The sequence below is a fragment of the Cricetulus griseus genome (assembly GCF_003668045.3).
Source record: "Cricetulus griseus strain 17A/GY chromosome 1 unlocalized genomic scaffold, alternate assembly CriGri-PICRH-1.0 chr1_1, whole genome shotgun sequence".
NCBI lineage: Eukaryota > Metazoa > Chordata > Mammalia > Rodentia > Cricetidae > Cricetulus > Cricetulus griseus.
This window is the reverse complement of record NW_023276807.1, coordinates 112,660,801-112,684,371: the sequence shown is the minus strand read 5'-3', so window position 1 is coordinate 112,684,371 and position 23,571 is coordinate 112,660,801. Positions and strand designations below refer to the sequence as shown.

The window sequence follows — 23,571 nt, the reverse complement described above, 5'->3', positions numbered from 1 at the left end:
CAAAATGTTTTATCTCTCATAACTAAAGAAAATTTAAACACTGCTATGTGTTCACTGGGAAGGTTGGCAACTCCAGAAGAATGTTAACCTGGCCTTCTGAGAGAGGAGGAAGCAGGCCCACTGAGCCACCGTCAATAAGTACATAAATGCTTCCTTAGAAAACCAGTGGGGAGTAATCAATGGGGATTACACAAGCCATGGACTTGTGTGTCAAACTCATTGTGTTAGGGGGTATATCTATCCGCTTGAGTCTGGGCTGTCTCATGACCTGTTTATGACCAGAGGGACACAGTGGACATGATCTTGAGCTAGTTTTGAACTTCGGATTCTAGGAGCTGTGCATTAGGTGTCTATTAGTCTCTCACTACTGGTGATCCTGAGGCAGGAGATAGAGGGACCCACCTTTGCTCATCCATATAGTCCCCACCATGATCCACTTAGTCAGTCCACAGAACCATGACACATAAGAAGTGACCACAGCTAGTAAGTTTATAATAAACAAACACAATAGGTAAGTTGGTACCAGGCTAGTAAAGCTTGGGAGTGTGACTATCAGAGTACTTGAAAAGATGAGTGTGTATGTCGCCTCCTAGCTATTTCTTTTTCAAAGTGCTCTGAGGGGGTTAATTTCTTATATCTTAAATCTCTGATGTCTTTGTATTATGACTTTGCACCTCAAAGGGCAGGTGCCATGTAATTTTCTTTTCCAGCAAATTGACTACATATTGGCTCAGTACAACACGACCAAGAACAAGGCATTCTCAGACCTGGATGGTAAGTAGCAGCGAAAGTTAGTTTGCATTTTTGTTTGCTATAGTTTGAAAGATGCCTTAACTACCTCCTATAAAGATGGCTTAGATACCTCTTATAAATCACAGACAAAATAGGGAGCAGTTGAAGGTAGAAGGCAGACAGGAAAAGCTCTAGAGCTAGTGGGTGTTTGCCACTTGTCAATGGATGATTAAACCCCAAATTTTAGGGGCTGGAGAGATGGCTTAGTGGTTAGTAGAACTTAGTGCCCTTGTAGAGGACCTACATCCTCTCTCAGCACTCACATGGAAGTTTACAACCATCCATAACTCCAGTTCTAAGACATCAAAAGCCTTCTGCTTACCTCCACGAACACCAGGTGTACACAAAGTGCACAGACATACATGCAGGCAAAACATTTATACACCTTGATTGATAAATAAATCCAAAATTAAAAAGCCACACAACATTTAAGTTCAGTTTCACAAGCAGAGGGACTTGGGTATCTGTTTTAAAATTTTACTTTGCTTATTGCAAAACCTTTACTTTCCTGTTGTCGTTTTTCATACAGAAGAGCATATGTGGCCCTGCTAAGTGCTCTGCTAAATGGGCTTTAGAAATAGCCTGTCCCTGTTCCTTGATGGACCATGGTTCATTAGAGTTCACATGCAGCTTGGTTAATAGTTCTCAACAAAAAGTGGCATTTGGAGGAATATATGGTTGGCAGGATTGGGGTGGGGCAGTGAACTGCTATCTGTTGTACAAGATGCTGCTCCTCAGCCTACAGTGCACAGGACAGTCCACCACAAAAAAAAGCAATATCTGGTACCAAAAGCCAGTGGTACCACAGTGGAGAAAACCCTAGTGTGGATGAGCTGGAGACAGTGGTTACGTGACACAGCTCAAGATGACAAACGCTGTGTTCTTCACGCAAAATCTAAGTGTCCGTGAGCCTAACTTTCCACTGGGAATGTGAGTTTGAGGATTTTGATGCAGGCAATGGCATCTCCCCGAATTAGGGCCCACAGTGAATGATCTGGAGTGGAGGATGAGACATGAGGACAGAGGGAAGATGTTTTCCAGGCGTAGGCTCCTGGGGTGTGAGGAGAATGCATAAGAACTTAAAGGGAAGCTGGCTTGCCCTCATCAACCCCTTCCCTTTAAATCCAGGTATCGATTCCTTGCTGGGAGGCAGAATAAAAGACCAGTTAAAACCCAAAGCAATCCCTGTTCTCGACGAGGTTAGCGCCATGACAAAAGGTAAGCACGGAAGCAAAAGTGACCAAGAACACCCCATCCTAGATTCCTGGCTTCCCTTGGTCACTCTTGTTGACTTGGATTTCCTCAAGAGTGCATAGGCTATGAGCAAACAAGCCTGGCAAAGACACGAGCTGTTCTGGTGTGTATGAAGTTTTTAAAAGCTTGTGCTATTAAAAGCTTATGATAATGGGAGAAAAAAAAACACTATTTGAGGTAATGGCGAACCAAAGTTTTGTTCACATGCTTATGTATGGCCTATGGCTGGTTTTGTGCAGAGGTGGCAAAGTTTGGTGGTTGTTGCGGAGACCAGGCTCAAAGAGCCTCATTTACTATCTGGAGTTTCAAAGAAAATACCTGTTGATGTGTTGGGCGTGGTAGCACATCTGTAATCCTGGCATTAGAAAGGCAAGACAAACATGGCTTCAAGGCCAGCCTGGGCTATGTAGGCAGTTACATAGGACCCTGGCTCAAAAATTAATTAATTAACTGATTAATTAATTAATTAATTAAAAGGGAGTGGCCTTTTGATATCTTCAGATATCAATTCTGCCCATCACCAACCATTTCCTTTCCAGGCTAGGAAACTCAGTGATGTAAACCTCAAAGACAGGCCAGCCTACTACTTCCCTCCCTCCCTCACTGGCTTCTTCCCTCTCTTCCTCCCTCCCTCCCCACTTCCCTCACTCCCATTCTTCTTTGCTTACCTTTGCTTGTCTCGTTGCAAAATTATTCCCTGTGGTGAACAATGGTCTCTAGTTTCCCTTCCTTTCTTTAATAAATTATTTATTATTGTTGTGTATGTGAATATATGTGCATGAGTCAGGTGTGTGTGAGCCACTAGGCACGGCACATGCATGCCAATCAGAAGACAGTTTGTGGGGTGTGGCTGTGAGCACAGGTTCACGTGAGCCACTCAGCACACTTGTGGCAGTCAGAACACAACTGTGGGTTGATTCTCTCCATTTACCTTTAAGAGAGTCCCAGGGACGGAACTTAGTCTGTCAGGCTTGTGTGGCAAGCACCTTACCCGGAGCTACTGTGCCAGTTGCTCTTCCTCTACTAGAAAAGGTATCAGTTGATTCCAACCAGTACCCTATCCTGAAGACCTGTTTTTCACTTTTTTAATTAAAATTTTTATCTATATGAGTGTTCTTTCCTGAAAGATTGCTTTTGCACCATATGTGTGCTTGATGTATAGGGAGACCAGAGGAGGACATTAGATCCCCTGCATCTGGAGTTACAGAAAGCCTCCATGTAGGTGCTGGGAACTAAACACAGGACTTCTGCAACTGCAGGAAGCACTCTTAACCACTGAGCTGTTTCTTTAGTCCCTACCCCCATTTAATCTTAATTAACATTCTGCAGTTCCTCATATGATTATACTGTGGATTAAGAATTCCTCATAAGAATTTGGGGGACTGTTCAGTCTGTAGCCATCAGCTGGCTGGGAAGTGATAGAGTTGGATTTCAGCCCTTGTCTAACAAAAGCCCACATACCCAGACAAGTCTTGGTGGCTGGCATCAAGAACACTGAGGAGAGCTTGGAAATAGGGTGTTGCTGTACTATTCATAGTTGCTCACTTGTATGGAAGTCAAAGAACAGCCTGTGGGAGTTGGTCCTCTCTTTTTACCATATGGGTCCCATAGATCTAATTCAGCTTGTCAGGCATGGTCTGAGCCCTCACCCGCAGAACCATCTTGCCAGCCCCCAATATTTAGTGATTGAGTTATGTGGTACTTTCTAGATGAAAGATGAAGTGGGTTATATTGTGATTCATGTAGTATTAAAACTCTTTTTAAAGCCAATTTGAAAAAGTCAGTTTGTTAAACTTACACCGTGGCCAGAAATGTGCTTTAAAATATGCTCAGTAAAGCATTTCAGCCAATTTTCTGTTACATGGAAAACAAGCTTATGTGTTTTGTATGTTATGAGATATCCTGTAGAGAAGACCCCATGGACATGGGCTCATGCCAATAGAACATCTTTATTAGCTGGCTGCCAGCTACACTGAGTGTTCAGCACAGGAGTTCAGTCCCAAGCTTTTCTCAGAGTAAGCATTTAAGTACAAAAGCCACATCCTAGGCTGACACCTCAGTAAGGAAGAACAGTCAGCCAGAAGCAGAACTACAGAAGCCAAAAAGCTATGTTAGTACATTCATTTGGGGACTTTTCCAGAACTATGAACATTGATGGATTAGGTCTTCTTTTTATTTTATTTTGGCAGCCTACCTGCTAGGTTCCAAAGCCTGAATGGTACTTCCATCATGGTGTCAGCTATGCTAAGGTCTGGGGATCTCTAATGCATGCACTTTGGAAATGTAACAGAAACATATACAGAAACATAACAGATGCATGAGCACATTACATGTGGGCTGCAGGTCAGTCCACAAGAAGAGCTTCGGGCTGGTAAAAATGTTAATTGGATGAAATTAAGAATCTGAAAGTTCTTTTCCACTTTCTTCAGATGCCTGCAGCCTGGGATCATCAAATGATTCTGAGTTACAACTCTATACATATCTTAGAGGCATGGCATGCTTTGAAGTTTTTATGAAGTATATATTTATAACTACTGAGTTCTTCCTGGGCCCTAGCAGAATAGTACCCATAACCCAGAATGTCTCTAAATGGTGACCAAATAAACATGTTTTTACTGGGCCATCAGTATATTTTATGACTTGCCTTTCTTTGTTTTTGTTGTTTTGTGAACCAAGATAGCTGAAATCAAAATATAGGACAGTGAGGTGAAACTCAGTCCCAGAAGCCAACATGTGTGCTCTCTCATTATCCTCTTGTGTTCTGCTCTGTTTGCCCCAGGCTCTTTTTCCTTTTCTAGTGTTAAACAATTTTACAGAGTCTCTGTATGCTATGGAGTATAGTAAAGAAACTACCAATATGGCCACTCCATTATTGGGGGAAGGTTTTATTGTGAGTAAGAGAGAGAAAATATCCAGAGGCATCTGAAAGAGTCCAGAGCGGGGAGAAAAGGAAATAGACGGGACATGGCCAATGGACTGTACATGGGAGAACAGGGGTGGGGGTGGACATGCATGTGGGAAAATCACATGGGTTTTAACAAGGATAAGAAGCTGTGGGGAGGGAAGCCCATGAATGGGGCAGGCCTGGAGTTTTAGGAAGGGTAGAGGAGGAGGTAAGAAGGGCCAGGATGCTACTGCAAAGGACACTGGAATCAACAAGTACTTAAGGACTGAGGGAGCCTGGAGACTAGCATGGACCTTGATATGCTGATAGGCATTACAAGTATATGTCAATGGAAAGCCATATGTGCCTTCTGTCAGAGATAAGGAAAATGACTACCTTTTGAGGCTAAAAGCCAATGAATACTGGCTTTTACCTAGCTGCAAGAAATCCTTCTATAGTCCAACTTGAGCTCACTTCTGTACTTTTTATATATGTACTTTTTAAGACCTGACTAGGGCAGGGTCTAGGTAGGAAGGAGTGGGGCGAAGCTGACCTCCAATATGCTCTTTGACAGTTTAAATATTATTGAGGTGTACTTAGAACAAGTCAAGAGCAAAGATTGAAGCGGATTTCAGGATTTTTCTACTTGGATAAGGTGATAGAATTCTAGACCAGGGGTTGTACAGCCCAGCCCTGGATGCCTCCTCTAGGTTCTGTGTAGATCTTTAAAGCTAAGTGGTAGCATTTAGTTAGGCTAATTCACATCTCCTAAGAGCTGAGGTGTACCTACTGCCTGTGAGAACACAGCCAAGAACCACAGACTCTTGGAGTTCGGGAAACCCAGCTCACTAATTCATAGCTGGGTAAACTGAGGCCCTTAGAGAGAGGGTTTGTTACAGATACTGATAGGTAAATGTAGAACTATGACCCCAGGTTACTGTCAGTGAGATCCCATGACAAAAGAGTATTAATTCCCCTTCCACTCTGTGTGTCTCTGTATTTGTGTGTGTGTGTGTATACAATTTTAACACTCACATTTACCAGCTTATCAGAGAAGAGTAAAGTTACAATTTTTTAAAGGGAATTCACCCTATTCTTTGTATCATTCATTTGCATCCTGATGTTCTCATATCTGTTTTGTGACTCACAGAGCAAAGACCTGTCCAGGAAGACTTACTTGGCCAGAAGAACATGGCTGCTAGTTTAAATTTCTTGTCTTTTATTTGTGTGGCTTTAAGCCACTATAGAAAAGAGATTTTATTACCTCCTTCTGCTTCAGTGGGGGCTCCCACTGGGTCTCTAACCTCAGAACAAATCCTGATAGCAAATAACAAGATTATGTACTGGGTTATGGGGCTCACAAAAGAAAACCCAGACTCATTGCCTCTGAGAAGTTTCAGTTTGATTGTTCTAATCTCCATATCACTTGCCTACTGTGAACCTCAGCATTTTAACATGAGAAACTGACACAGAGACTTTCAGTAAATCTATATCTAGAGTCACATGAAGTAGGGAAACTGAGATCTTGTCCTAAACTTGACTGGATTTACAACTGTGCCCTAAGTTGCTCTAACCTTAATTCTAATCCTTTGTCTTTGTTGTTTTTCAGTCATTTATATAGAAATAGTAGATTAGCTACTCTTCTGTTGCTATAATAAAATGCCATGACCAAATGGAACTTGGGCTTGACAATGGCGGGGAATATGTTATGGCATCAGGTCTTAACCACAAAGGAAACAGAGACCAAGGGACAAGACCATAAATGCTCACCACCCACCCCAGTGATATACTTCCTACAGAAGGGCTTTACATCCTAAAATTTCTATAGCTTCCCCCAAACAACACCATCCACTAACTAGCAACCAAGTTTTCAAATGCCTGAAATTGTGGGGAACATTTCTCATCTAAGCCACCACATTGCACTCCTTGGCCCCACAAGCTCCTGGTCATATCATAATGTAAAATGCCTTTAATCCAACTTCAAAAGTCCCCATTGTAAGTGTTACAGCTCTGATAGAGAAGTATTCTGACACTCTGGAGCCAAGGAATACCACAGGTCAAGTAAGCATAGCAGCTTACAAGCTGCTCCAAGGAAAGGTTTCTCCAATGTAACAGCCCTGCAACACTCTGTTCCACTCTGCCCAGGCTCCCTCTCTGCTCCAGCAAAAGAAGGTCTCACCAAAACCTCATTCAAGAGATTTACTGGGAGGGAAGAGTCTAGGAGAGTGGCTGCCTCTGCCAGGGTGGAAGAAGACAGCAGCAAATCAAACAGTTGCTTTTATAGGGCTTCTTCAGGGTGGAGCTTTTCTGGGGAGAAGATTCTCAGGGTAGGAATTGGTCAGATTTCAGTCTCTTGAGCTCAGATTGGCTAGATCTCATGCTCAGGGATTGGTTGCTTTTCTGCTTAGGGATTGGTTTGTTTTCTTGTTCAGGGATTGGTTGGTTTTCTGCTTAGTTTGTCAGGGACAGATTTGGCTCTGGTTTCAGGACTGAAGTGTATTTCTTTCACTGTCACTTTTTAGCATTTTGGCTCTAATTTTAGGGCCAGGGTATGTTTCTTTTACTGACTCTGGTTTCAGGGCTAGGGTGGGTTCCTTTCACTAGCTCAGGTCTCAAGGTCAGGGTGGGTTTCTTTTACTGGTTCTGTTTCAGGGCTAGGATAGATTTCTTTGGCTGGACCTTTTACCCTACACCCATAGTCTTGAACAGTCTGAACATTTTGAACATTTGTTCAAAAGTCCAAAGTGTCTTCTGAGACTCAAAGAATCTCTTAACGGTGACCCTGTAAAACTAAGAAAAAAAAAACAAACAAATCCCAAAACAACAACAAATTTCATACTGCCAATATACAATGGTACAGGATATACATCCTATTCCAAAATGGAGGAATGGGAAAATATCTGGTGCAGCTATCCTAATATCTAACACATTAGACTTCAAATTAAAGTTAATCAAAAGAGATGAAGAAAGTCATTTCATATCGTCACAGGAAAATTCCATCAAGATGAAGTCTCAATTCTGCACATCTATGCCCCAAATACAAAGGCACCACATTCATAAAGGAAACATTACTAAAGCTCAAATCACACATTAAACACCACAGTGGGAGACTTCAACACTCCACTCTCACCACTGGACAGGACCACCAGAAAGAAACTTAACAAAAAAAAAAAGGAAGAAGAACTAACAGAGGTTATGACTCAATTGGGTTTAACAGACATCTGTAGAACATTCCATCCAAACACAAATAATATACCTTCTTCTCAGCACCACATGAAACCTTCTCTAAAATTGACAACATACTCAGCAACAAAGCAAACCTCAGCAGATACAAAAAAAAAAAATTGGAATAATCCCCTGTATCTTATTAGATCATCATGGTTTAAAGTTAGAATTCAATAACAGCACAAACTGCAGAAAGCCTACAAACTCATGGGAATTGAACAATGCTCAACCACATTTCTTATGGGAGAAATAAGAAAGAAATTAAAGACTTCGAAGAATTCAATGAAAATGAAAGCACAACATACCCAAACTTATGGGACACTTTGAAAGCAGTGCTAAGAGAAAAGTTCATAGCACTAAGTGCCCACATGAAGAAACTGGATAATAGTCACACTAGAAACTCAATAGCACAACTGAAAGCTCTAGAACAAAAAGAAGCAAACTCACTCAGGAGGAGTAGAGACCAGGAAATAACAAAATTGAGGGCTGAAATCAATAAAGTAGAAACTAAGAAAACAATACAACGAATCAATGAAACAAAGAGTTAGTTCTTCGAGAATATCAACAAGATAGACAAACCTTTATCCAAGTTAACCAAAAGGCAGAGAGAGGACATGCTAATTAACAAAATCAGAAATGAAAAGGGGGGCATAATAATGGATACAGAGGAAATCCAGAGAATCTTCAGGTCATACTTTGAAAATCTGTACTTTACAAAATTGGAAAATGTAAAGGACATGGTCAATTTTCTGGTTAGGTATCACTTAGCAAAATTAATTAAAAGTTTTAAGGCTAAGATTCATTTAGATTCCAGCCTCAAGATAGATGGCAGTGGCCACTGGTACCCTCAGAGCCACTCCAAGAAGCTTGAGAGACCCTCAGAGGCTTCTAGGGGAGATGATGAGGAAGAGGATGAGTCTACAGACTATGAAGTATCCCTGGAACAACTACTAAAAGGCAGGTCTTATGGGAAGATGCTTTCTAAAAGTGGTGCCATGAAATTGGAGAAGAAGATTGTGGAGAGGAGTGAGGCAGAAAGAAGGGAAACTAGAGACGCAGCAGCAGCTTGGGGTGGGTGTGGGAACATGGCTGCAGTGAACAAAGGAGAATGTAGCTGTGGAGTAGGGCAGGCAGGGTGCTGGGTAGTAGCCTGGAGCTCATGAAAAAGTGCTGCCCAGCTGCACAAACACCCTGGCTCTGTGCAACAAGATATCTGAGATGAAGAACTGTTCAGTTTCTGGATTAAGCCTCCCCCAAAGACCTCCATGGTCTGTTCTGCTTCATGGTCAAGAGGCCATCTTGACACCCATGGCCAATGTTGCCTCCAGAGTCCATATGGATGTGTGTGTGGTCTGTGCTGCCCTTAGAGTCCATCTTGATGTCAGTGGTCCGTGCTAGAACCGTGTGGAAGTCCATGATCCCTGCTGCCACTGGCTGTTATGGGCAAGGAAGCTTCTTTTGCAGTGGTATTGATAACTACAGACTCACAGTTAAGAATAAGAGACATTGCTGGGCGGTGATGGTGCACACCTTTAATCCCAGCACTCAGGAAGCAGAGGCAGGAGGATCTCTGAGATCGAGGCCAGCCTGGTCTACAAAGCCAAACAGAGAAACCCTGCCTTGAAAAGCAAATAAAAAAAATTATAAGAGACATCAAAGGCTTCTATGACAACCCTCACTGAAAGAGAAAAGGAGAGAGAGAGGAAACAGTTAAGACAGAAAATCATTGAAGAGTCTTTAAAAGTTATGATAAAGATGCTGAAGTGTAGCTCTGCAGTTGATGGGGAATGGGGGTGGGGAAGGACTCAGATATCCCTAAGAGGCTGGCCACTAGGAATTTGACCATGCTCAGATGAGTATATGGGCAACACAAATTTACTTGATGGACTTTTTTCTTTGGGGGTGGAGGGCACAAGGATGGGAGGGTGGGCCTGGGAGGAATGGGAAGTGAGTATAATCGGGGTACATTGTATGAAATTCCCAAGAAATAATTAAAATTTTTGTTGGGAAAAAAATTAAAGCTGGTATAAAAGATAATGGGTTTTCTTACGACTTTTTTCTTTTCTTCAGTTGTATATTGTGTGTGTGTGTGTTTATTTTGTGTGTGGGAGCAGGCAAATGTTAGACTTCGGAGGACAGCTGGAGAGAGTTGGTTCTCTCCTTCTGTCATGTGGACTTTGGGGACGGAACTCAGATTGTCAGTCTTGGGAGCAAGCACCTTTACTCCATGATCCACCCTTCATCATGGCTTTTTCCTAAGTATGTGTCAGTATACTTTGTTCTCACTTATTGCCCTCTCCCAATACCCTCCCTCACCACCTGTCCGTTTCTGACTGGTAAATGCTAGCTCTCTTATTATTAGTCATAGCCCTTATGAGGATACAATTGACTCTTATGTGGGTTAAACTGCTTTGTTGACTAGATAGTGGTACTCAAGGTGTTCCCATGAAATTCCTGGGTTTATGCTCAACTGCTTAATTAAAAGAGAACCATGGGGAGCCAAGCTGGGTGAAGGGGCTGGCAAGGAGCACTTGTTTCTTTTGTGTGTCCTGTCCCATTTCCCTTTGCAGCTGTCTGAGCTCATTTCCAGTTTTTTTTGAGGCACTCGTGTGGTCCACTCTGATTCTGTCTGTGTTCCTACAGCCATCAAACAGACCAGGGATGCCCTGCAGAGCATGAACAGCAGCCTAGAGAGCATAAGTGATGGAAGCACACAGCTCAGTGCCCGCCTCACCTTTGTGAGAAACAACATCGAGACTTCACTCAACAGCAGCGACTGTGCTTCAGACCCAGCCAGAAGAATCTGTGATAGCATCAGACCAGGGCTAAGCAATCTGGGGAGCAACCACAACTCAAGTCAGGTGAGCCAGTGTGAGCTTGCCACAGCCAGGGTAACTAGAGGAGGTCGAGTAGGGTTAAGACTGGATGCACCTGTCTGGAGCACAGTGGCCTGGACTGGAAAACAGTAACCTCCAATGCTCTGTGAGTCTTTTCAGGACATCGAATCTTTATGCTGGAATGGATGCAACAGAAGTTAAAGGGGGAGGGGACCTTTGAGAAGTACTAAACTAATTGATGACTTATCGAGGTAAATTCAGATTGAAAAAGAAGAGCAGAAGACCTGCTCTTCTTTAAATGGTTTGTAAAACCAGACACATGGGGATGTGGAGAGATGGCTAGATGTTTCAGCAGGAAAGAGCACTTGCTGCTCTTGGAGAGGACTTGAACTCAGTTCCAAACTCATGTCAGCTCACAGCTGCCTGTGACTCCAGAGTCAGGGGCCCTATCGTTCTCTTCTGGCCTCCACATGCACTGCATTCTCACGTGTACATGCCTCTGTATACAAACACAATACACATAAGTAAAATAAGCTATTCAAAACACCAAAACACTAAGCATATTAACAATATATTCTGGACTAGACAATTCCATTATTTTCCAAAATTTACCCCATCATTTGATATGCAAAAATTTCATATTTATGATATTAATTATACTTAATATATTGATTTAGTTATATTTACCATTCCCACTCTATATAAAATATTATTTTAACATAGGCAATAGATAATTCCACTTTACCAAAGGCCAAAAGAAACAGCAGGGTAAATCCACACACAATACCACTACTAACAACAAATAAAAAACAAACAAGAATAAGCACTCAATGGTCCTTAATTTCCTTCAATATTAATGATCTTAACTCTCCTATAAAAAGACACAGGCTAACAGAATGGATACAAAGACAGAATCCATCCTTCTGCTGCATACAAGAAACACATCTCAACTTCAAAGACAGACATTACCTCAGAGTAAAGGGTTGAGATAAGATTATCTAGCTTTCTTATACAGCCCAGGACCACCTGCTTAGGGAATGTTGATCCCCACAGTAGGCTGGGCCCTCCGGCATCAGTTACTATCAAGATAATAGCCCACAGACTTGCTCCAGGTCAATATGATCTGGACAGTCCCTCAGCTGAGATTTCTTCTCGGATGACTTGGTTCCTATTGTGTCAAGTTGACAGTTAAACCTAACTAGGACACCAAAGTTCAGCAATCCATACCACTTATTTGATCTGTTTCTTCAAATCTTCATATGAATTGTTTAGAGTTATTTTCTTAAAAACTAAGTCTGTGATAATGTGTGGCCCTGGTTCCTATTATACCTAAATAGTTTAAAATGTTTCTAAACTTTGCATAATTGTCATATGCACATCCAAGTTAAGACACAGAACAACTACTGCCACCTACTGTACACATTCTCTTCAGATGTTGTCAAGTTTTTAATGAAAGTGCACTTACAAATATCTTGTCTCTTTACAACTCAGGGTCTTGCTTTTGCCCATAGTATTGTGTCTTTCTTTCCCCTTCAGTCTGGGGGTTGATTCTCAGTCCTTTTCTGTTGTGAGATTGGCATTTTTGAAAACTCCATATGTTTTGTAGGGTGGCCTTCAGTCAGGTTTATGTGTGACCTCTCATGATGAGGCTTGGGTTCTCTACATTCACCAAGGAACTAGTCAGAAGTGGTGTTGTGTCCTTGATGTATCCTTTTGAGAGTACCGTGGTGTGGGTCCCAGGAGCCAAGAGCTATCATACTTGGAATTCACGTATAATTCTGGACTTGGAAAACTGGTCCCAGACTTCTAGCCAAGGAAATCACCAAATGAATTATTTAATTTTAATATTATTTATTTATCTATTTGCTTAGTTTAGTTTAATATTGAGGATCCAACCCAGAGCCAGGCACGTGTATTTTACCTCATTTAGACTGTAGCCTAAGCTCCAGTTTTTACTTTTAAAAGTGAGTTTTACAAGTTTGTTTATAACTTCATTCAACAGTGTTCAGCACTAGCAATAGTGTACCTCATTATCTGTACCTCATTAGCTGACTACAACAGACCCACAAACATTAAAAATCAGTGCTCATAAGTCAGGCTATGGTGGCACATGCCTTTAGTTCCAGCACTCAGGAGGCAGAGGCAGGTGGATCTCTGTGAGTTCAAGGCCAGCCTAGTCTACAGAGTGAGTTCCAGGAAAGCTGGGACTGTTATGCAGAGAAATAGTGTTTAAAAAAATAATAACAATAAAAATAAATCAGTGCTTATAGATGCCACTCTGTACAGAGTGTGATTTTCCCAGACTGGATACTGTTTTCAAAAGAAAGTGAAGTCAGGTCCTTCAATGTCAGCACCCTGGGATCTGGATATCAGATGGCTCCCTTTTTTGTGACTGTTAACTTGGGGATAATTACCTTTTCTTACTCTTTGTTTCATAAATCTTCAGCTCCCATCTGTGGATGGAGAACTCAACACTGTTAAAGACATCTCCAAAACTGATCTGGAGAGCCTCGTCAAAAAGGTATGCTCCTTGGAACAAGAAAGGTAGCTGACTTCATATCAAGGGCAATCTAACACAAAAACATAGGAAACTGTGAAATTCTGTGACTGTCCTGACCTCTGATTTCTTGGGTTTAGTTGTGGGTGTAGGGTAGCACTCACCTTATTCCCAATACAGAGAGATGTTCCACTCTGCCCAACAGCTGCTGTACCAGTTTCGTTTTATTTCCTTCCTAATTTTATGCTTTTCCCCACTATGCCCTCAGCCTGGCACTCAATTCTTTCTCCTTCTCCTTTATCAAGTCACTTAGTATTTTTAGCCTTCATACACTGATCTTTTACTTTTTTAAAGAAAGCTAAACTAATTTTATTGTATACATTTACCCTTTGAATGTCTTTGCTCAACATCTTCGTTGTCCCAATGAGGTATGGTTCTTATTTCCTTGGTGCAAACAGTGGCTTTATCTTTCTGAGTTTTCTGCACATTTTATATTACTTGTCTCTCAGCTGTTATCCAAAGGAGTTTCTTATAGGGTGAAAGCTTTTAAGATGATCTCTGATTTATTGAGTTAAAAAAACATGGTGTCAACCATAGCACACAACTCAGTGACAAAGCACTTCCCTAGCACATGCAAGGCCTGACTTCAGTCTCTAACACACACACACACACACACACACACACACACACACACCACACACACACACACACCCAAACAAATAAACAAAAAAACCAGCACTTTTTTCTAAAGGGTTTTGTTTTTAGACCCTTGATGGTAATGTTAACTTCAATTTTAAGATAAATAGTACGTTTTAATTTTATTTCTCTACTTGATATAAAATGGAGGATAAGCCAACTGACCTTCAATTCATTTTGAAATATTTTTAGGGGTATTCGGCGATTGATGAAATACCTGGTAAGGTAGGAGACCAAACCGTGGCTGTCATTGAAGGTGAGAGTCTTACTTGAAGGTCATTCTGTTTCTCTCTTTGTTAATGTAATGATTGGTGAATACAAAGAAATAGCTTGATCTAGTTAAAAAATAATAATCTGTCACTAAACCCTATACAATGAATATCAAACATTTTGATTATCTTATCTTTAGTCAGTGGTGATATAGATTAGGGAAAGCAAACCACCAAACCTAATATTTAATGTTTGTTGCTATCTGGCAAGGGTATCCACTGGGTGGTGACTCCCAGTGCTAGGCTCTTCTAGGCCTAACAACAGTTGCAATTTGGAAGGTAATGTTCTAATTATCTTCTTGGGGAGGAAAGCTCCACGCTCAGATTATTGTATTTCCTAAATGAACTTAAAATGATTCTTACTTATTTTTATGAATACTCTACAGAAGAGTTTGTCTTTGGGGAAGTATTTTCTTTCTGTCCATGGTCTTAAGGTGATAGTTTTTAGGACTCTACAACGGCTTAGAGTTTTAGAGACACAACCTATGCTGAGGTCATCCTAAGGTTTGAAACTACTGTGCTGTGTTCCAGTGAGGATATTTGGGAGTCAGTGTGCAGCTTTGTGCAATGTAAGCCACTCTTTATGCCAAGAAGGGGGTGACCTTGGGCTTATTTGTCTGAAGCTGAGTAAAAGTATAGCCTCTCTTTAAAGATCTTCTCAGGGTTAAGAGCACTGACTGCTCTTCCAGAGGACCTTGGTTCAATTCTCAGCACCCATCTGGCAGTTTACAACCATCTGTGACTCTAGTTCCATGAGACAGGACACCCATAGCAAAACACCAATGCACATAAAATAAAAATAAATACCAAAAACATTTGTTTAAAAATTCTCTTTTAAAAACTTCCATGAGTCTACAAAGGATGGCTCCAGCTAAGACTCATAGCAGCAGTAAATGCATAGCCTGAACTGGCTAGCCCCTGTGATCAGATTGGTGACTACCCCAGTTGTCATTGGAGAGCCTTCATTCTGTGACTGATGGATTCAGATTCATCCAAACATTGGACTGAACCTAGATCAAACATTGGACTAAACTCAGAGAATTCCCCTGAAGAGAGGAAGGAAGACTTGTTGGAGCTAGAAACAGCTATCCTGGCTCTAGGGAACTCACAGAGTCTGAACCAACAACCAGGAAGCCTGCATGGGACTAACCTAAGCCCTCTGCATATATGTGACAGTTATGTAGCTTGGTCTATTTGTGGGACTCCTAGCAATGGGAGCAGGGACTGTCCCCTGTGCTATGGCTGGCTTTTGGGGTGCTCTTCCTCATGCTGGATTGCCTTTCCCAGCTTGAATACAGGTGGAGGTGTTTGGTCTTATGGCAGCTTGATATGCCATGCTTTGCTGTTGCCCAGTGGAGGGTACCCCTTTCTGGACAAATATGGAGATAGGAGGATTGGGGGTGGTAGTGAGAGAGAGAGAGAGAGATAGGGAGGCAGTGGGAGGAGTGGGGGGAGGGGGGCTGCAGTCCAGATGTAAAATAAATAAATTATTTAAATTTAAAAAAAGATCCTCTTACTGGTGTTGCTTTTACCTATTTACCAAGTGGTTTTTAAAATGTGTTATGGGGCTGAAGAGATGGCTCAGTGGTTAAGAGCACTGCCTGTTCTTCCAGAGGACACAGGTTCAGTTCCCAGTACCCACTTGGCAGCTCATAACTATCTGTAACTCCAGTTCCAGGGGATCTGACACCTGCACACAGACATTCACACAGGCACAACAACAATCCACATAAACTAAAAATAAATCATTAAACAAACAAATAAAACCCTGTATTATATGCTTGAACCTGGAGAGTTTGCTCACAACCATCTACAATCCCAGGGCATCTGATTATCTCTTCTGGCTTCTTTGGGCATTGCATACATGTGGTGCAGACATAATGTAGGCAGAACACCTATGCACATAAAACAAAACAAAACTTTATTAAAAGATACTAAAGGCAAGCTCATGCTTTCCTTGGCTACCTACTGCATGCTGAATGTCTTATAGTTGCATGCTTACTAATCTCCATGTTTGGTTTCTTGTTTCCCCCCATGGACCTCTTCTGCCCATACGAGCAGTCCTCTGTTGTAAGTGTGCTACATGCATGAGCAAATCCCAGCGTTTCTGCTGTCATAGCTTAAACACAAGTCAGCATTATCCCAGGGCCACAAAAGTGCCTGTCTATCAGTCTGGATGTCAGTTAGTTTGTCTTTATGTCCTTAGCTCTCATACTTTGGGCCTTGAGTCTCAGCCTGCATTTTTTAAGTACCTACTTTGTGCCAGGTTCTTTCAAGTGCTGGGGATGTGAGAAGCATTAGGCATGACCACTGACTGCCCTTCAGTCAGTCATTCACACAGGTCACAGTGTAGCAACAGAGTATGTGCAAAGTAGCCACAATGGGAAGAGAGCAGGAGGAGCTTTCCTCAAAAAAGGCATTTTGCACATTGAAGCTTGAAGAACACATTTGATTGGAAGGAGCTTCAGCCACCTGTCAGGCACCAAAGCTGACAAGACTGTGCCTCATCGTGTGATGAGAAGGGCAAGACAAGCCACCAAGGAACTGGTCAAAGCAGACTGGCTCCTTGGATCACTTCCATCAAAGTAGCCGATAAAACCTCACAGTTCCTCAGAAGCTTTTGCAGTGAGGTATAGTAGGTAATTACCAATACGGAGTCAGGTAGAAATATAAGGGTATATAATAGGGAAAAGCCTTACTTACAGAGTGAACCAGCCAGCCGGTGGTGGTCTGTACAGCAAGAAGCAAAGAGAAAACGAAACCGAAACGCAGTCCCCCTACTCACTCTGACCACACCCTCACAAGCCCTCAGGTACTCCTGTAGCCAGCCCCTAAGAAGGCGTGGCTACAGCTTCCCCTACAGTGAGGCACCACAGAGTTCTCAGCTGTTTCTAGATTGCAAATCTGTGTGAGAAACACTATAGGAGAGATTCTAGCCATTTTCATATGCAATCACATTTTGAACCAAGCCTCCAGCCTCTACCACTTGCCCAGAGTCCAGAAGAACCCTGAGATCCATTTTCAGATGGCCCTGTTTATCATTGCTTAGCAGTTTCTCTGACCATGGCAATCACTGGACTTTTAACTATTGTGTTTGTTCTTAGCACATCTGACTCAGAACCTAGCCCCTGGACCTATGGGACAATGGTTAGGTGACACAGTATAAACTGTGATCCATGGTCTGTTGGGACAGACTAACACATTCTGAGATCACTTTTCCAAGAAACAATGCAAGAGTCTGAAGCCCATGAATACCATTTCTTCTTATTTTTAGTCTATTTTCTCGCTTCTCTTCCCCTCCTATTCCCTCCTCTCCTTTCCCTCCCCTCCCTCCTTCCTTTCCTTTTCTTTCCTTTCATATTTCTTCCTCTCCTTTCTTCTTCACATCTCCCCCACCAAAAAATCCCTATTTCTTTGACTAAGGGTCTCCCTCTGTGTACTAGGCTGGCCTCAAATTGACTGCAATCCACTGACTTCTGCCTTCCCCATGGTGGAATTAATGTGGACACACTCCAGCCATGCCTCTCTCTTTATGACCATTTCTTAAGTAGGGAGATTTCTATTCTTACTATTCCCCAAATCGTATAATAGGACTTTCTTAAAACAAACAACAGCAAAAAAAAAAAAAAAACCCTAGTACATTACTAAAGAGAATGATGGGTGAACGACTTAACCTACATAAGCCTCTGGGTCGCAGTACAGTGGGAATAAAGCAGATATTGCATCAGTGAGGAAGCAGATTAATATTGACAGAAGTTCTTGGCACGTGGTAGGCACACTGCATTTTAGTCACCTGATCCCCAACTTTGTTTGTTTGTTTGTTTGTTTGTTTGTTTGCAAGATACTAGACGAGGGAGCCTGGCTTGACTTCAGTGCCATCTCGCTAAGTCTGTGCTTACATTCACTGCATTCGCTGCTCCATTTGGCTGTTGCTTGTAGATGGTCTCGGCTCTATTGGTGGTTGTTAAAGAATCTTACTTTGCTAGAAACCTACACAGAACATGGCGGAAACCTAGGTGACTTTTCTTTGTCCCCAAACAAGGTCTCTGTCTTCTATGTTTGAAAGTGAGTAACTGGGGTCCCTTTGTTTTCAGATGTCAAAAAGGCCTTGGATTCCATCAGCTCCAAAGTTGTGAATGTGAGCAAAAGTATTCCTATTGAGGAGGTGCTGTTTGAAGTCTCTGGTTACATTAATAACAGCAAAAGTTACTTCCACCAGGAACTGCCCAAAGTGGAAGAATATGACTCATACTGGTGAGTGCCTCCTTGGAGCTGGCAAATGAGGGGCATGAAGCTTGCTTTGTAAGGGTGTAAAAGTGTGACATAATTTCCAGGATAACATTATAAAAACAAATGGGATAAGGAGACTGAGGCCTATGTGAACAACCTCTAGCTTTGTTCATTTATGAAAGTCAAAGGGGGTTGAGGAGATGGTGTTGCAGTAAATTGCTTGCAGTACAAGTGTGAGGACCTGAGTTTGGATCCCCAGCACCCATGTTAAAAAAAAATAGAGTCAGCAAAAATGGGCAATAGGCATCTGCAATCCTAGTACTGGGATGGGGAGGGGATTGGTGAAGCCCTAAACTTGCTGGCCAGCTGGCCTAGCCAGTGGATGAGTTCTGGCTTCAGTGAGACACCATGACTCAAAAACTAATGTGTGGAGTGTTTGAGGAAGATGGCTGACATCAACCTCTGCTCTACAAAAGCATGTTCAAACATGTGCCATATACCCCAGCACACACATCTGCACACACACTAGGACAGCACACAGAATAAAACTGGAACAATACAGAGATGGTTAGTATGGTTTCCGAGAAATGGTGACATGCATATTCATAAGACACACCCTATTTAAAAGCAAAACTCGGGGACTTGAAATCCTTCAGTCAAATGTTCAACAGTTTAGAATTTTGATGTTAATTGTTTCTTTAATCTTTGTTATTGTTACTAAGCCAAGTGTATATTGAGATTTGGGAGCTCAAAAATAATCAAGAAGGGTATTTGGAAAGTGTTCTCATTGGTTTGTGAAGCAAATACAAAGAGGCTTGTATTTTCTGAAGGGACCAGTTTTTTGTTTGTTTGTTTGTTTGTTGTTGTTGTTGTGTGTTTTTGTTTTTTTTTTTTTAGCTGTGCAATGAGGCCTCTAGTTGGTGTCTGAGCTGGGGGAGGAGGCTGTTGACAGGCAGCTGCTGTACCCAGGACATAAATAATGCAGGCCATGGTGTGTGATGATGGACATTCTAGACAGAGAATGGAGAGGGAGAACTTAGGTATCCATGAAGCATAAGAGAAGCACCCTTCTCTGAAGGGTGAAGCCCTAGGACTTGCCTGGAGAGGTTAGAGGCTCCCTCTCACCTGGCTCACTTTTTGCATGATGGCACAAGACAAATGCTAAAATTGTAGCCTAGGGGTAGGTGTTCAATGAGCTCACTAAGCATTTTAGGCACAGTACTTCCAACAGTGCGCTCCATATCTGCTAGTTTATGTTTGCATGACTGTTTTGTAGACAAGGACTTTGGGGTTCAGAAAAGGGAAATGACCCCTTTAAGGGCACACTGTCTGGCTACACAATGGATAATCATCCAGGGGCTCAGGCCACATTTTCATAGTGAGACTAGGACACCCCAGCAGACACTGGCCAGACATAGGACAGAATGTCCCTTATAGACCAAGTTTCCCAAATGAAACAACACAGTACATTTGTCTGCCTCTCTTTCCAGCTGCTCTTCCTTCCTTCCTTCCTTCCTTCCTTCCTTCCTTCCTTCCTTCCTTCTTTCCTTCCTTCCTTTCCTTTCTTCTTTCTTTCTTTCCTTCCTCCCTCCCTCCCTCCTTCCCTTCTTTCTTCCTTCCACCAGTGCCCAGGACTATAAAGCTTTCATTTTTTGAAGAAAAAAAATATTTCAGCTAATCATTTAATTTATTAACTCTGAAAGTTCTCTGAATGGGCTCCATGGTTTATTTAATTTGGCCTCTCTGATACCTGGAACAAACATCCCACTGAATGTCTGCTGGTAGCTATTAGTGTTATTACCAAAATTGCTTTTAACTGCATGAGAAGTGTTAGTGGTAACTTCTATCAGGAGCCCCCAAGAGAAGCAGTTACTTCTGTTTTTTAATGTGTATAATGTTAGGAAGCATTCTTAGCCTTGAGTGCTCCTCAGCTGCAGGGAAAGTTGGTGCCCATTTCAGGAATGCCAGAAAGACATAATTGAGGCTCCATTATCCTAAAATGTCTCCCAGATCCATTACAGGATTAAACTTTGCATTCTGTAACATTTGATTTAGGATGCTCATAAAACTTTAAATGTCTCATATATCTATGTGCCACACAGAGTATTTCTGGTTTGGTAAGGAACATGATGCCCCCGGAATATTCTTGGAATCCCGAAGTTTTTGAGAAAAGGAGAGGAGCTTACTGGTTTTCCTCGATCATCTACCCAGACCCTAGCCACAGCTTTCAACACTAGGAAACTTGACAGCACTTGAATGTCTTGGCTGTGTTGAGCCCATGTGATATTTGTGGGTGTCCACCACTACCACTGAGAGAAGATGCCTCCAAACCAAGAGGAAAATGTATTGCCTTGTTGGGTTTAGAAGCAGGGGTAGCTGCCTTTTGCTCATTGCTGCAAGGGGTGAATTACCCAGGGCAATGCTGGGGAGCCTATCCTGGTAGTGAAGACAGGGGAGAGCTGGCAAGCTGACCAATCCTGTAAGTCCCAAGCCTAGAATCAGGTTTATATGTCGGCCCACCCCCAATATCCATCCCATCTGTGATCTGCTGGAGCATGGGGTGGGGATGGGGGAGGGTGAGTCCTATGGATCCAGGGCTCCAGGATCACCATGAAATAGGGCAGCAACAGGATGCCCAGAAAGGGTCCCAGTGAGACCCCAGTGATGGTGTAGCAGAGATCAGGAGCCTCAAACCAGACCAATGATTCTTTGCAATGAATACTCGCATATAAAAATGTATGGATAAAGGAGTTTACTGTGTAACTCGCTGTGCCACACTGCAATTTCCATGACGAGATACTCTCCTTCTTCCTTTTTTCTTTTTCTTTCCTTTTCCCCTCTTTTTCTATTAAATTTCATTTTTTGTTTTATTTTGGGGTGGGGAGAGAAATGGGTGGAATTGGGAGGCGTGATGTGTCAGACACAAAGAATAAATAAAAACAATGTTTAAAAAGAAGCACGGATGAAGGGGGCTTTTGTCATGCAATCTTGCCCTCTGTTGTTAGATGAATAAGACTACTCTAGCCTTAGCCCAAACTCAGTGAATATAGCCATTGGCTGTTTGATGTATAATAACGGGACTGGAGAGATGGTCCTGCCATTAAGGGCTAAGCTCACAATCAAAAGTTGTAGGATAACACTATACTTTTTTTCTTCTTCAGGTGGCTGGGTAGCTTGATTGCCTGCTTCCTGCTGACCCTCATTGTGACCTTCTTTTTCCTGGGCTTGCTGTGTGGCGTATGTGGCTATGACAAGCGTGCCACCCCCACCACAAGAGGCTATGTGTCCAACACGGGAGGCATCTTCCTCATGGTGTGAGTGTTTGCTTCGTTCTGTCACTTGGAGGTAGAAATGTGAGGAGGTGGTGGTACTGGATATGGTATTATGGAGCCTGGAGCCTCTTGTTCTCACATTTCAAGTCTCTGAGTTCACATTGCTTGCATATGGTGGGCTCTTTTTTTAAACCAGCTGTCATGGAAATCATTTCAAAATTGCTTAATACCTATTCTTTCATTATCATCATTCATTCACTCATTTGCTCACTCATGAGAAGCAGAGACACCATTTATCTACTGCTAGCAGTACTGCTAACTTAAACTCCAGAAACTTGATTTAAAGCAAGATTCGCCAACTGAGCACCCTTGCTTGATATTTAGACAAGTAGCCTGAATTAGGGACAACAGTAGGTATCTGTCAGTGGGGAACCACTGGTGGTAGGTGGGAATGACAGTCCCTGCTTTGAAGACATCCATATACAAGTTCACATATATGGGGAATCTTTACTCTAGGATATTGAGGCAAAGCTTAGCAGGCAAGAGCAGTGTGCACAATGATGGCACCAGAACCTTAAACTGGGATACAGGTGCAGTGGCAATGAATATGCCACCAAGAAGATTAGGTGGCCTTCGAGTTTTCTTATTGAAAATAGTGCTAGTATATACATATGCTAGGGGCTCGAGGGGAAGTAGGGGTTAGAAACTTCTCCTTTGGGAGATGGAGAACCAAACCATCAGCCATATGCTTTTACCCTCACTGCTATGGGAAGGAAGACTGGAGAGCAGAAGCCCTGCATTAGTCTCCCTCTTTAAACATGGAGTCACTATCATACTCAGACTTCTTGTGATCTGTGTGTCTAAGTGCTTTCCCCATAAGGCTCTAGTATCATTTACCTTTATTAATATTAATGTAGACGTGTCTAAAAATAGCCTTAAATGAATAACCTAGGGACTTACAGGATCTGAGAAAGTGCTCCACATGGATGCCTATTTGATCACACACAGATTTAAAACTTTCTACTCCACGACTGGGGAAGTGACTTAAAGGAAGAGCCCTTGCCTAGCATGTGCAAAGCTCTGGAAACAACCTAAATGGAGGGAGGGAAGAAGGGGAGAAGGAAGGGAGGAAGGGAGAGAGGGAGGGAGGGAGGGAGGGAGGGAGGGAGGGAGGAGGGAGGAGGAGGGAGGGAGGGAGGGAGGGAGGGAGAGATCTCCAACAGCAAAGAAAAAATCAGCAAGGAAAATATATTTAATTTGCCTTTTTCAAATAAACACAGATACAAGTAGATTGGTTTGATATTAAGACTTTCACAACCCAGGTAACTGGTTGTTTGACAAACATTTTGGTGGCGTATATATTCCATCAGTTTCACTGCTTGTTGGGGAAGCAAACTACTATGGAAAGTTATTCTGTTCATAAGATTGTTAAAAAAGAAATGTTTATGGATACAACAACAACGACAACAATCTGATGTCTAGCTTCAAACAAGCAAGAAAGCAAGCAAGGAATCCATCCACAGGTTGATGGAGGCTACAAGCTACTTCTGTTCAGACTCTTTTCAGAGACAAAGGCTCATGGAAACATTTGGGATGGAGGCTAGAGAAATGCTAA

The 23,571-nt window shown here is 42.3% G+C and overlaps 1 protein-coding gene across 2 annotated transcripts in view; it reads left to right on the top strand.

Moving 5' to 3' along the window:
- Prom1 (prominin 1) overlaps positions 1-23,571 on the top strand; it is a 95,178-nt gene that overhangs the window by 47,063 nt on the left and 24,544 nt on the right. Inside the window, exons 5-11 of one of the 2 annotated variants that reach the window (XM_035452749.1) lie at positions 711-774; positions 1,921-2,010; positions 10,799-11,016; positions 13,439-13,513; positions 14,378-14,441; positions 18,549-18,708; positions 21,846-21,998. In XM_035452749.1, the coding sequence (XP_035308640.1) occupies positions 711-774; positions 1,921-2,010; positions 10,799-11,016; positions 13,439-13,513; positions 14,378-14,441; positions 18,549-18,708; positions 21,846-21,998 (824 nt within the window). The remainder of the gene's footprint in view (positions 1-710; positions 775-1,920; positions 2,011-10,798; positions 11,017-13,438; positions 13,514-14,377; positions 14,442-18,548; positions 18,709-21,845; positions 21,999-23,571) is intronic. The other variant, XM_035452750.1, reaches the window with a different exon arrangement.